Below are 15,222 nucleotides of genomic sequence, written 5' to 3' on the forward strand. Positions count from 1 at the left end.
AGGGAGCTTGAACTACCCACAAGTGTCATGAGGAGGTGTGGAGACGTGGCACTGCAGGTGTTACTCACATGTGGTGATTTCCGTGATGAGCTCCGCAGAATTGTGGCAGCCCTGCACTACGCTCCTCGTCCACAGTGAGAGGTCTCGGCTAGTCTCCGTCCTGAACAGATGGGTTTCAATCCCTTGCCTTGTACCAGTACGGGTGGCAAAAGACAGATCTACCCCTGACTGAGGTGAGCCTTTTCCTGGGCCAGAATGGACCAACCTGCAAATGGATTTGAAAACACAACAGTGGATTATAACACTGACACAGCACACTGTGCCAAAATCCCTACCTGAGCATAGCTCAGCTCTGTACATTCCTAAATGCATGTGTTTGGGAGCTCGAGAACTTGCATTTCCTCTGTATTTGAGCCTAAAGTGACTCCTTGTTTCACTCAGACAAGTGAACGTCCAAGGCAGCGAGTACAGAAGCAGACAGACATGCAGGTGATGACAGAGATGTTCCAAAATTTCCTAATGAATTGCTTTGGATGAGGAACTGAGAGAAATCACCAACTGGTCTGTGGTGATGTGGTTTGGTCCACAGATACAAGTGCTCACTCAGATGAGGCAGCTGAATCCAACTCTCACTGTCAAGCAGCATTTGCCATAAAGCTTAAACACCTGCAGACAAACTCAATGATAAATGCTGTTGGATAAAGTTAAGAAGTTCTGTAAAATACACTGATGCTAAAGTACTGTCTTGTGCATACTTTTCACATAAGGAACCCATAAAATGCAAAATGTTGCAGCTACTTGTAATCTGAAATTCTCTCACATTTTGCTTCAATTAACATTTTTTTGCCTGGCATCAACAGCTTCTCCTGTGACAAGGAAAAATTTGTTCATCTGGACGAACACTAATTGCAGGGAATATTTTTGAGTGAGAAAATCAACACCTCATAATATTTAATTCTTCTCTAAGACTACCCTTTTGGGTGTTTTTTGTCCCTGCGGAAGTGTGGACAGTGAATACAGAATTAACTCAGGGACATGACACTGATTCAGAGGAGCTCATCACTCTTTGAGATCCAGAGACTAACCCTCAGAGGGAGTCACAAAATGAAATCCTTCTGAAAAGCGTGTTTCTCTGTCTCCTGTTTCCCTTTCTATAGGCAAACAAAATACTTCATATGAGACTATAAAGTAAGTATATAGCATGGTAGTAGAATACTTGTGCTGAAGGATAAAACATTAGATTATACTAATCATCTACTGAATGCTAATTCACCCTCAAATTATTGTTTTGCATCTGGAAGAATAGCTGCCTGCTAGCTGACACTGTAGAAGTATGCCATCAAACAGAGATGTTTAAATAGGAACAAAAAAGCAGAAAGGAAAGAAAAAGCACAACTTTAGCTTTTCAGTTATTGAAACACTAACTATAGGGCATCTGAAATTTTCCCCAATTCCCTGGCAGTCCCCGCAGACGTTTGGGATGCGCTCTGTGCTGAACAGATGCATCCATTCCTCTTTCATACCCCACTAGAAGGTTTGCAAGATTTGTTCATGCTCAGGTTCATGGTAACTTTCTTTGGATTTTGAGCATACTCCTTGATTTCATGGTCCCAGGAAGTCCTGGGAAGTGAGATGCAGAGTATCCCAGTCAGAGTTGCCCCGTCCTGTGTCTGGGCAGGAAAGCCTCTTCCAGAGAGGCACCACCACTCTCCTCAAATGCTTTTTTGCCTCTACAAGGGCTGTGTTAAAGCCCTGCTCAACTTTGATACTTAAGGCCTCCTAACTGCACCCTGGGCAGATTTTTGCAGTCGGGGAGTCAGCAGCAAACAGCCCAAAAACTTTAATTCACTATCATTTGGTGTGAGGAGGTGCAAACTATGAGGGGAAGTTGCACCTTGACAATTAAGGCAGGAGACAGGGAACTGAAATCTCTGGTGACTGGCACGGCCACCGCTCTCACGCTGCCTTCTGCTGCCAGGCATGACTAGGGGAAAGCAGCCTGGAAAATCACATCAAGTTTGCCATTAAAAATAAAACTATTCCAGCCTCTCCCTGGGTCATCTCTTCTCCTTTATACAGTGCTCATCAGCTGTGATAAAAATTGTTTTCTAATACCTGTGATACTGAATATGTGACAGACAGGTGGTTCCAATGTTTTAATTCCATTCAAATCCACTCCCCCTCTCCCCTACATCTTTATGCTTTATCCACAGCACTGTCATTGTAGGTTTTTCAGCATATGGATAGAATGAAGATGTACTTTACAAATTAAAATATGTGGACACATCCAACATGAACATTGTTTCTTGCCTGCCTTCTCATTTGCATTATCCCCTCATTATTAAAAATTCAGTCTCACTATTTAAAAATCCTTTTCCATCATACAACTTCAGATTGTGCTTTGGAAAATCACGCAGTTAAACATGAACTAGACAAATATGCAGAGAAACATGTCACAGTATTTATGTACCAGCTGTCAGTACTGATGTATTTGGGTACAGGTCAAAGGATTCCCAAGCTTTAATAAAGTTGCATTCACGTGAGCGGTTTCTTTTATATGAAAGACATTTTATCCTAAAGACCACAAAAATACCTTAAAAGGCAAAAAATAGTCTTAGAAACTTCACAGAAGGCTTCTCCTCGTCCCCACCTCCTGTCACTCTGACCACAGCAGAGCTTGTGTGTGTGGTGCATGCTGCACCCCAGTGCCAAAAAGCCACCCCAGGGCTGGCTCTGGTAATATTCACTCGCAGTCCCTGAAGGTTACGTGGCTTGGTGGAGGTTTCTGAGATGTCTGTGAGCACGCAGGAGCCTGAGCACACTTCCCTGGAGCAGTCAGAGCCGCAAGAGGGCAGGAGAAGGTTGGTCACCATCAAGTCTGTTTGCACAGTGTGCAGATAACAGGCAGTGGCTGTAAAATGCAACTCTTGGCGTGCTCCAGGGAGCCAGGGAGACACTTCTAATCTTCTCTAATTTCTCCCTTGCCTCCTATGTTTTGGGGACCTTTTTAAGCATTATTCTTTGCACATGTGTGATAGCAAGACGGGTATGGTCCAACATGAAGTGCTGGTGCTGGGTGAGCTGCACTGCGAGCTGCTTCTCATCCTAATGCTATGAAAAGAGTTTCAACTATTTACTGCAACAGCAAAACCTAAGGGCCTCTTCAAAAGGGACAGTGAAACCAGCACTGATATTCAAAGCAAGAGTTCAGCCACTCATCTGAGACATCTCAGAAGAGACCTTAATACAAGTGCATCAACAGTCATGCAGCTCTGCCCAGTAGAAAGCCACTATCATGTGACCTTTCTTATGTCAAAACCACTCTTTACCCTTACTTAGCATTTGAAACCTGCTCTGTTATGGCTGTACTCTTTGGAAACACATGCTCTCAATTCATCCGAGTTCTGTATGGAGGGAGCCACACCACCCTCACTGCCCTGGGAATACAAGCAGACAACTTGCACAGCACCTCATATCCCTTCCCTGGGGTGTTCGGGGACCCCAGTGCTCTCCACCTGTCCCTTTGCCCACTTGCACAGGTAACTAATTGGTGCCCAAACTCCTTTCCCAACTTTCCATGGCATTAACTATCCAACTGCTTTAATACTTTCTGGTTACAGATCTCACCTTTACACAAAAGCTACTTACCTGATCTTTAATCAGAATCCAACATGGCCTGCCTTTTTTTTTTTTCCTTTCATTTCATATCTGGCTATGATAGATAACGGAATTTGATTGCAAACATTTAAGATGTAATTACTTAAGCCCCATTCCCATGCTAGAGGGAGGCACTGTTATTCAGGCATAAGGAAATACTGAAACAGAGATTATGACAAAAAGGTCCTTGGAGTCAGGACTATGAGCCAGCTGCTGTGCCTCCTGGTGAAGAGATTTAAAGGAACAACTTAAATCTCCTGATCTCAGTTTTATTTGAGCTATTACTTATATTCCACACAAAGCTGGGAAAGACTGACTGGAAAATATTTTTAGGGCTTAATAGCATCCATAGGTTGAAGGCAAACTTATCAACAAACAAAAAGGGCATGTTGAAATTCTGCTGTAAGAAGATTGTAATCCTTCTACTACTTTCCAATTTTCTCTGCTCATTATGTCTTGGGTAGATTAAGCATGACTCTGTACAGTATCTGGCACTGAAGTTTTCCAGTTTCAGCAGCTTTTCAAATATGCATTAGCTAAGCAAAAATGTTTTCCCAAGGACTCATAAAAATCTGAAAGATGGGAGCAGCCAAGATTACAACATGTGGTCTGCAAACTTTCCAGGTGAAAAGATCTAAATTGCACTGATCAATGCACAGAGGGGATTAAAAAACCCGTCACGAGGAGGGTAATCACTGACCGAGCATGAACACAGCAGTCAATACCAACAGAAAACCCTGTGTATTTTTTGGTATAACTGTACTCAGTGTGACAGATGATAAAAGCAGGATCCTGCAGGGTTTTAATCAAAATCGTCCAAAACAGTAGGTGTAACGATTTAGGGATCTGTCAATTTATGTAATCTGCTCACCTTGGGGATTCATGTATTTATATGTATTTATCAGATTGCGATTCCATACTGAATGTCAAGTTCTGTATATCTGCAGTCTTTTTACCTGAGTGTTAAATTCACAGCGATATTAGTAAGAAAGCACAGAAATGGGGCTGGAATGGTTCTCAGGAGGTCACCCGGCGCATCCCGCTTCCCAGAGCTGGGCTAACTGTGCCAACACACTCCTGAGGGTTACAGCATTACCCGTCTTTCAAAGTTCCCAGTGATGAGGATCATACAACTTTCCTAGAGAATCTAATCCGATACCCCACCCACACACCAAGTTTTTTTCAGGACCTACCCTGAACCTCCCCTGCCACAAAAGCAGTCAACTATGTCCTGTTGTATCCAGGAGGGACCTGGAGAATGTGCTCCCCTGTCCTCCTTGTGTCTCATCTTCATACTTGAAAACTATTGACATGTTTTCCATGGACCTCTCTAGATTAAACAACAAAGGTTTCTTAAGTAACAACAAGGACAAATACAAGGCCAAGCGCAAGGTCCTACACATGGGTCAGGGCAATCCCAAGCACAGATAAAGGCTGGGCGATGAGCGGATTGAAAGCAGCCCTGCAGAGAAGGACTTGGGGGTATTAGTGGATAGAAAACTATGAGCCAGCAATGTGCACTCGCAGCTCAGAAAGTCAATTGTGTCCTGAGCTGCATCAAGAGCAGTGTGACCAGCAGGTTGAGGAAGGTGATTCTGCCCCTCTACTCTGCTCTCGTGAGACCCCACCTCCTGTGCTGTGTCCAGCTCTGGGGGCCCCAATGTAAGAAGGACATGGACCTGCTCGAGTGGGTCACAAAGATGATCAGAGGGCTGGAGCATCTCCCTTATGAGGAGAGGCTGAGAGAGTTGGGGTTGTTCAGTCTGGAGGAGAGAAGGCTCTGGGGAGACCTTATAGCAGCCTTCCAGTACTTAAAGGGGGCTACAGGAAAGATGGGGAGGGACTCTTTATCAGGGAGTGTAGTGACAGGATGAGGGGTGATAGTTTTAAACTGAAAGAGGGCAGATTTAGATTAGATACTAGGAAGAAATTTTCTACTGTGAGGGTGGTGAGGCACTGGCCCAGGTTGCCCAGAGAAGCTGTGGCTGCCCCCTCCCTGGAAGTGTTCAAGGCCAGGTTGGACGGGGCTTTGAGCAACCTGGTCTAGTGGAAGGTGTCCCTGCCCATGGCAGGGGGGTTGGAACTAGATGGTCTTTAAGGTCCCTTCCAACCCAAACTATTCTATGATTCTATGATAAGTATTCCTCTGCTGATAGTGTTTTCTAGGTCTTACATTTGCATTGCTTTCTTCTCGACCTTCCACAGTTAACCGGCATCTTTTTGAAGTGCAATGCCTCACATGAAGGTGATGTATCACCTGAGGCTTTACTCATGCTCTGTAGTTAGGTATAATTACTACATCTGCCCAACATGCAACACTTCTGCTATAATCCAAGATGATTGTCTTTATTTTCCCCTCTCAAAAACATAACACCATAGACTTAAGCAATTTTGCCACACTTCCCAGATGCTTCCTAATAGAGCAAGTACTTTCTTGTTCATTTTCCACGTCAAACAACCGCAGCTGATTATTCCCTAGCACTGAACTTCGCACTCATCCTTTCCGAACTGCATCCTGTCTTTCTTTACAGACCGTTTTAGCAATCTGTAAAGACCCTACAGCAGCCTGACACCTGTGCCGAGCAACTTCTCAGCCCCTCCACTCACATGGGAATCCTATCAGAGAGGGAGATGACCATCCGCATCCAAAGCAAGCTGGTCTGCTATAAAATCTGAACTCCTGAGAAAAAGTCATTAAGTAACAGGCCCTCCAAGATGAGGAGTTACATTGTTTGCTGCCATAAATCAGTAGTCACTGAGGATGGGGGCTGGTGATGCCCACCAAAGGGGTATCTTTACACGTGATGATGTGTGGGCAGGAAGGGGCAGGGTGTGCTGCAGGATCTCCAGTCACTTTAAGGAGGACTTGGTTGCGTGTACAGATGACACCACAAAGCAGTGGGGAGGAGATGCATAACCTTCTGCTGGGGTACTCTTGCTTCACAAACTCTAAAGCTTAGTGATACACCTGGATGCAGCCTCCGGCTCCAACACTTTGCCCAGTTTTCATCGGGAATTGTCACCTGGAATTGTCAACCTTCACTGCCACACCATGCAGCAGGCTGCAAGCTGCAACGCTTGGGGCTCCCGCCTCATGTTACAGTAACAAAGGGTGAGTCAGAAGCTGGCTTCCCAGGAAGTCTGAGAGCTCCATCATGGGTAGGTAGACTGGGACAAAACAACCATCAGTGTAATTCACTGAGTTCAATTTTATATAATGATTTAGCAGCAAAGCCTCAGTTCATCGGGGGAGAGAACTAAGACACTGAGAACAAAAATTAACTAATGAGAGTGCAGTAAGAGACTCACTGCTTTTGGCCATGTGCAACCAGCCCTTCTGAATGAGAACTCATTGAAAATAATATAATAGAGGCCTGTAGCAAGGCCAAAACAATGGAACAGCAGCTCTTTCTCAAGCCCTTTGACCATACTGGCAGAGAAATGTGATTAAGATTCACAACAAGAAACACAGACAGTTTCCACTGCCTAAAGACAACCACAGGAAAGCTCTCTCTGAATGGATACCTTCAAAATAATGCAGATGATTATTTCCAACCTAGATTTAAGAATATGTCTTCCAAGCTCACCATTTTAAACTACAAAAGCCATAAATTCATTTGCTAGAGCAGGAACAGAGCTGTGCTAAAATTAAGTGTCTCCATCATGTGTGTGATCCTCCAAAAGCCCCAAACCGGTGGTACAGAACTGCCACACCAGCATGTGCAACTCAGGGCAACAATTTCACTTTTTTCAGCCTGGAGGAGCAGCTGGAAATCTGAGTGCTTCTGCCAAGCCCTCAGGTCTGCACACTGAGATAGAAATCTCAGGAGATCAAGCTCTCGACTTTTTCATCACTCCTGCCTCTGGATCCAGGCCAAATGGCCACATCCATAATCCTTCTGGTGTGCTTCTGGCCATCAGCCTCAGCAAGAACTTGAAACGGAAGAGAAGAGAGGAGTTAAGCTGAGCACATCGGCCCATTGAAGAGGAATCTGCTTCTCAAACCACAACATTTCAAGTGTGATATATAGCTGTGCACCAGCTATACCCTATACCTGTTCTTAGTTGTCTCAGCTGTTCCCACTGCTCTTGAAGCGGTTGTAATAAAAAAGCACAGGTACCTGGTGGCTAGCAAGGGGTAGGTATGCAAAGGGCTGAACCAAGCTTCCTTCATCCGTGGCATGCTCTCATATATTAAGAGGTCTTTCTCCGTCAAGACCACTAACACTGGCTTCCAGTGCTTCTCATTGTCTCCTGGCACCTGAAAAAGAGCAAAGTCTCAGTGAAACAACAAGAGACAAAGCTACCATCATGCAAAGCCTGATGATATGAACATGTCGAGTCCTGGGTGAGAAAATGAACAAAAGGCTTTTATTTCTTTGGCTTTTTGACATCTCCCACATGAATTTATAACCAGCTGCAGCAGAAATGGAATAAAGTGCAATGACATCTGCTGCTCTCATTAGCACCGCCATTTCCAGCCCACTTTGCAGCCTTCCCTTACTACAGGCTACTCCATCCGTGCAGTAGTTGAAGAACACCGAGACAGAGCTGGCTGCTGTTTAGCTCTGGTATGCATGAAAAGACCTTAAATGTGTATTTGTAATGTGCACCATTCATGTGTATCTGGCATATTAACCTGGGTAGTAAGAAACAGTGGTTTGGGAGCAGATGCTTTTTTCCTCAGCAGTTCACATTTTCATTGTTTCTTCTTCCTTCATACTGTTCTTCCAATTTTTACAAGTGCCAGTTTATAAAGAGATCCAACCTAAACATGGGGTTGATCTGAAGCACTGACTCAGTGATGGATCTGCATCCACATTTCAAACCATCTGTCGATGTCTAAAGACTGGGGCATCAGAGCCCTTTACTGGCTGCAGAATCCAGATGTGGAATTGTATTTTGCAGATTAGACATGTGGTAGTCCACATGGCTACACAATTACTGTTACGGGGATCACGTACGCATCCTGGTTTTTACTTCTACTCTAGCAGCATAGAAGTATCTTAAAATAGATGGCAATGTGAATGGACCTTAGTTTCAAGTAAGAATGAAGCTCCTGTCTTTCACAGACAAATTCATAATTCTCCTTTTGGTGCACATGAAGAAAAAGAAACCCTGTTATACAGTAACACTCACAGCCATGATTTCAAACCCAAATATCTCAGCTGGCTACTAAAAGGAATGAAACAAATTCCAAAATTCACCAGAGAATCTGGTTGTCTACATCACTCCTCCATTAAAACCTTCTCTGGGAAAGAGAAGCAGTTGTCTATTTTGTTTTATGGTTGATGCCAGTCTACTTGCCATGGACATGTGTCAGTGGGCACATCACTGGCTGAAGAAACATATAAAAGGGATCAATCAAAGGTTGGTCAGGCTGGGAGTGGCCCAGCCAGGAATGGTGATTCACATCCCTAAGTACAATGTGCCTTAAGTGATGGATTCAGACGGAGAACCACGTTTAAAACAGTTGTTCATGTCTGTGTGTTAATCAACTTAAAGTCATGAACGGTTTATCCTTTTAATTTCTTCAGAAACATCAGTACTTACTTACAATTTTCTTGTGGTGACAATTACTTGAAATACAACCTTTTATTTTGAAATAGGGCTGAATAGACAAGCCATATAATTAACACATCTATTAATACACTCCAGAAAGAATGCAAAATCCAGAGTTCTCGCAGGCCATGTACCACGGAAATATTCACATGAGCAAAAAGCGTCCTCAGCTTCTTAATATCACAGTTATTAACTACAGTTATCACCCCAGTTCCTAGCGTGGGAATACAGAAATAAATGTTACAGTTAATCTTAACATTTAATAAATGTTACAGTTAATATTAACATTTTTGAGCACCTGCCTGTCTTCTTTAACTAGAAAGATTTTAGTACATACTTTTGAAGATTTCCAGAAAAGAAAAAGGAAGATAAATACGAAATCTCTCATATGGTGAAAAAGCAGGATGTTCAGATCCATAATCTGGAGGAGTAAGCAGGCAGCATGCTGGGCTGTTACTTCTTATTTTTCAATTCCATGACCACAAGCAATCCAAAGACTATGGGAAGCTGCTCACAGCTTTTCTGCAGAACCATCCTGCCTGTGTAGCATTTTCAAGAACAAGTTTTGCTATTAGGTGGCTAGTCAGTCAGCTGTGACTTCAGAAACTCTGGGGAACACTGTTCCCTGTAAAGCAACCACAAGAAAGGGATTAAGATTCATTTTGCCAGCTGGTCCCACAACTATTTGCTGGACAGCCATAAACATTAGGAGCCAGAATTTCCAGCGCAGATCCTGCGGTTACCACCTGCACAGTGAAGCCCACGGCTTTGCCCCAGTCCTTCACAACAGCAGGGTGAGTATGGAGAAGATGTGGCTTGGTCATAAGGTATTGAAGACTTTTTCTCAAGAATAAGTGACCTTCTACTACCTCTCCTTGTAGGATGTATCCCCTGTTTGCAGGTGTATACAGGGAAGGGGAGAGAGGAGAATGATGCTTGCCTGCGTCCTGCTAGAAGGCCCTCCCCAGTAAGAAGGGCCATGCAATACACACTTAAACACATTTTTTAAACCTTGCTGGGACCATAGCTGCCTCACTGCTAAGGAATGCTGGTGTAAGCAATACTGCTGCTATTTCAGACCTGAAGAAGGATTTGTGCGCCTGAAAGCTTGTCTGTTTTTTTCCAACTGTAACAGCTGATCTAATAAAAGATATTGCCTTCCCTTAAAATCCTTGAATTGCATTACTGTTCCCTGATTTTGTTGGGGTTTGGATCAGCCTTTAACAGCTGATGCCGTGCTGTTCAACAGGCAGTTGGCACTTCTGGAAAGTGTCAAAGAGAACATGCTGTCCCGTAAATGGTAATAGCAAATTTTACAAAGGAAGAAGAGAGGCTGCAAATATACCATTAGCCTACAGGGCACATTCAGAACAAATCAGCATGGGAAATTAATCCAGATCAAGCAAGTGTCATACCAAGCATAATAGCAAATTACAAAACAAAAGCAAAAAACATGCTGCTTACAGGCAGTTAAGTGAAGGATTTGTTCAAGTTTTAAAGGTTTTAAAATCCGACATATAAAGATAACATGAAATACTTCTGTAAATTTAAGTATCATTTGAGATACATTTTAGAGGCACCATTTTAGATGATGGTTAGGGCCAACTTCTCAGCCAGAATTTTGCAGAATTCTGGCACTTGCAACAGTTTCTTTGCTCCAGTTCCCACTTGCACATGTACAAGTCAAAGTGCATTGAACTGTGTTGCAGACAAATAAAATCACCATTCACTCTAAAAAACTTCAAACTCAACCCTTTTTCAAAGTCAAAAATTTCAGATCAAATCTAGATGAACTAGAGATAGGAAAAATCAGTACTCCTCAAACCTCCCACCACAATAAAATGGATCAGTAAATTTTTTGCTGGTCTTCAGGAAACTTTTCATATAACTCTAAGCAACAGGTACCAGTGCCCTCTCTCCATGTTCTGCTCATCTCAGCTGAGGTCACTGCTTATATTCCCAGGTGAAATTCCACTTCAAATCAATGAAGTTGTAAATGTTTATAACAGAAGCAAACTTGTTTTCTTTCTTTCCTAGACACACTAGATCCTCTGGATCAAAGTCTTCAAGTACAAACCTGAAAGGGGAGAATGTATTCTAACAAAAAAACCCCAAGTGCAGTGAAGCATCCTTTTTGCTACTCGCAAACCTCTTGGCTCCTCATATACTCACCCCATGAAGTACAAACCTCACTTTTTCCCATATGGACCTCTCTGGTTTACCTTTCCAAATTCAGAAAATATTTCATGTATGGCAGGGATGAAACCTAAATTTCTGTATAACAACGTCATGGCTGGGCCTGGGATGACACCAGAGGAGACCTGCATTCATGTCTTGCTCGGCTACAGGCTTCCTCTCCAAACTCAGTCTAAATGCTCTGCATTTCCTTATGGACACCAGAGTCTCTGCTGGTGTGGCAAGTGCTGCTGTAACACACACAGCAGGAACAGACGTAAATGTGAAGGCGGACAAAAAGTGCACAAGAACAGCTGCTGTATTTCAGGAGCTACACGGAGACTTCTCCATCAGCCTCTGGCTAACACAACAGCAAAAGTGCTTCGATGCAGAAAGCAGACAGCTCACGCAGCATTAGGATACACCAGACCCCACTGCACCAAGGATGTGCCTGAGCTCTGGATGCCTTTGCAGTGGTGGGGCAGCATCGCTCCAGGCTTTGCATTAGGGCTGGATCCATGGTCTGAAGAACTGACTCTGCAAATAACAACATAGCAAGCTCAACGCTACCTGTACAACTGCTCCTGATGGTTTTCTGGCAACCGCTCATGTGCTTCAAGCCACTGCTTGCAATGTACCCTTCAAGAGTAGCTCCTCTGATACATAGCAAACAATATTTCAAAGAGCTAGCTTGTTCTTCCTGCAGGCGATGGGGACCCCTGGCCCTTTAATGGGTATCACAGCTTCCAAATCTTTAATAGTTTTCACATATAATTAGTTGCTGTAAAGACAATGGGCATCTCAGTGAAGATAAATCCTTTTACAAATGGTTTGGCCCTTTGCTCTTTCATCCGCCAGGTCTCCTTTTCGTAAGGTTTTTCTTTGAATTTCAGTTATTCATCTACTTCAGGCTGCCAGGAATGGATGAAAGAATACTTTTAATCTATGAGGCTCACAGATAATTAAATTAGAGGCCTCAGTCTACTCTGGAAAGCTGTTTTATATTTTCATTAACTCAAAAGGGACATTTCAATTACATTCCCTGTTTAGTAAACAAATTATATATTGCCAGCAGACTCCACTGTAGCAAGTATCCAAAATGTGGCCTTTCAGAGAACTGCTGTGAAGGTAGCAAGTTTACACTCTGAGTAAGTGGTTTAACTCCCTTTTCCATCACCCCCTCCCAAATCCTGGAGCTACACTATTCCCTCACACAGAGCACAGGAGGAGCAACCAAGAAAGAATTTTCAGAAACTTTTTTCTTGCTATCTTCCCTTCTCCCTCACTTAAAATCTCTCTGTGCTGACAAGAGTCAGCTTCCACACAGGCTGGGATATGTTCTGCTGCGTATTTCTTGCCTTTTCATCATCTTTTGATGAAGGGCTACATCCATGTTCAGGTTAACTTTGATTCATTTACAGAAACCTACTTGTCAGTTCCTGAAAATAACAGCTGGGACTGAAAAGGATTTTTGCAAGGCTAACAGCAGTGATGCAGAAATACATCAGGCAAACCCTGGTACATGCAACAAGGCTGGTACTTCTCTGAGCTCACTTGACAGAAGGCAACTTACAATGCAGGAGTGGGTGTAAGTGACAGCCTTAGGCAGGGCATATCAACACCTCCCACGCTACACGCAGATGAGATGTGTTTTGCTGCTGAACTCTGTAGTTTTAAAGAGGAAATAATGTGCACATTGTTTAGGGGTGGAAAAAAAAAAGCTAATGACACTGTGTCTGGTTTTGTTCTTCTCTCTCTTTGACCTCAGCGACAGCTCAAAGGTGGCTCATGCCATTATCAGATCTGGATTAGAGTCAGTGTAAAACACAGAAATCCCCCAAAGGGCACAATATTGCCTCCCGTGAGCAGTGAGTGAGCGATGCACACGCTTTGTTGTGCTGCCAGCGTGCAGCCAGAGCCATGCAAGTCAGGCAGGGACCATGCTGAGCCAACCCTTGCGCTATCTCGAACAGAGCCCAGGGATACTCTGACAGCTACAGTTACAGGCACTGCTGAGTATGGACAGGACACTCATTCTCAAGACAGGTCTGTTCAAGTCTGAACTCCTTCTAAATATCCTTTAAAATGACAAGACACAAGCCAACTTTTGTCAAAAGTAACACAGTCAACCACATCAGCACGGCAATATGTTCAAGACAATGTTCTGACTCTCCAGACTAAAAGGGTTTTCAAACAGCTCTTGCTCATATCCAAGTACCTCTAAATCTCAAGAGAAGCACCTCAGTCCTCTACTCACCCACGCAAGAATGGCAGGTGATCTGAGACCTTTCCTACAGCCAAACAACAATGCCTGATCCCAGTTTTGTAGTGGAGGTTTGCTCCAGAGCTTGGTGAAGTCAACTAGAGTTTTTCTAATAACTCTTTAGGTTTTGGACTAGGCCCCTGGGAAATAAGCCTGGAGGGCTGCATGTCTCCCATGCTACAGAGAATATGGAGCCAAATTCTTCTTGGAGTTGCACAGTAAGAGGATGGGATTCAATACCCACAAGTTGAAATAAGGGAAAATCTGGTTTGACACTCAGAAAAACTTTTTCAGTATGTCATGGTGGTCAAACACTGGATCAGACTGTGAAATGTCCACCCATTGAGATACTCACAACATGACTGTGCAAAGCCCTAAGCAAGCTGGTCTAGCTGTCTCTGCTAAGAGCAGGGTGGTTGAACCACAAGAACTCCCAACCTGTATTATTCCATAAGTCTAGGAAATACAGGAAAAAATGAAAGTAGTCCAGATTTGGATCAGAAAGTCATCATTTAGGTTGCCCCTGAGTTAAAGTTGGTTGTATAATTATTCTATACATGTGCAGTTTTTCATGAATATGTGTTGCAGGAATGTTGCATCAATATGAATGCAGTAGTCTTGTAAAATGGTTATCGCAGCTTAAGGGTTTGCAGGATGATTTGTAGTTACTTTATACCTCAAACCATTTAGAGCTGCAGAAAATGTGTGTCCCTGACCCTTCTGACTCGATGCAGTTTAACACTCTGAATTTCCTTTGCAGTAGATTCCTTGCAAAAGATAAGGAATGTAAGGGAGTGAAAAACCCAGTATCACATAAACTTCATTCACTGGACAACATACCTTAAGTAAAAATATATTGCACAACTGCATGAGAAAAGTTTAAAATCCTGATGTGTTCTCTTTCTTGTCCTGATCTATGGGTCCACAGAAACTGGTTAACTAACTACACAGAAATCCAACTCCAAGGGACTCAAAAAGTAAAAAAATAGTAATTCATCTATGTTAGAAACCTCTACCATGACCCAGGATCATTTTGCTATGCATGAAGTTGAGATCTGAAGGTCCGTAAGTAAAGCTCTTTTGCAGTGAGACAGGTGACTCTAACTTTCTGATAATGTCAGGAATCTTTCCAGGGAAGAGAAACAGGCAGAGAGCACAGGAGATAGTAAATGCCCCACACCATTTGTTAAAGACACCGACTGATTTTCATCTTAGAGAAGGTGAAAGGAACTCCATTGTGTTTTAAGAAGTATTCTGCTGCTTTCTGAGTAAAACACATTTGCTTCTATAGCAACTTCTTCAGACCATGAGAGCACTGTTTGAAATTAAGTAGTAGTAATTTATGACAGGAAGGCTTTGCAAACAGAAAAGGTCCACTCCTGAAAAGATACAGTGTTGAGCTAAATGATTTCTGTAGAAAAACCTGCACTTTGGTATCTTTTCTCATTTTTTCCTTTTTTTATTGCTTCTCAGAAATTGCCAGGAGAGAGCAGGGAAGGGAAGAGGACATTTCATCACTGAAGGGCTGTGGCAAGGAAGACTTGCCCAACCTGTAAGTCACAAGG

At 43.2% G+C, this 15,222-nt stretch overlaps 1 protein-coding gene across 1 annotated transcript in view; it reads right to left on the reverse strand.

The window, feature by feature from the left end:
* Nucleotides 1-15,222, reverse strand: part of SNTB1 (syntrophin beta 1) — a 115,694-nt gene that overhangs the window by 6,776 nt on the left and 93,696 nt on the right. The window contains exons 4-5 of the mRNA XM_074887266.1: nucleotides 7,779-7,918; nucleotides 69-265 (exon numbers count right to left, since the gene is read on the reverse strand). Of these exons, the coding sequence (XP_074743367.1) occupies nucleotides 69-265; nucleotides 7,779-7,918 (337 nt within the window). The remainder of the gene's footprint in view (nucleotides 1-68; nucleotides 266-7,778; nucleotides 7,919-15,222) is intronic.

This window comes from Strix uralensis, chromosome 1 (genome assembly GCF_047716275.1).
Source record: "Strix uralensis isolate ZFMK-TIS-50842 chromosome 1, bStrUra1, whole genome shotgun sequence".
NCBI lineage: Eukaryota > Metazoa > Chordata > Aves > Strigiformes > Strigidae > Strix > Strix uralensis.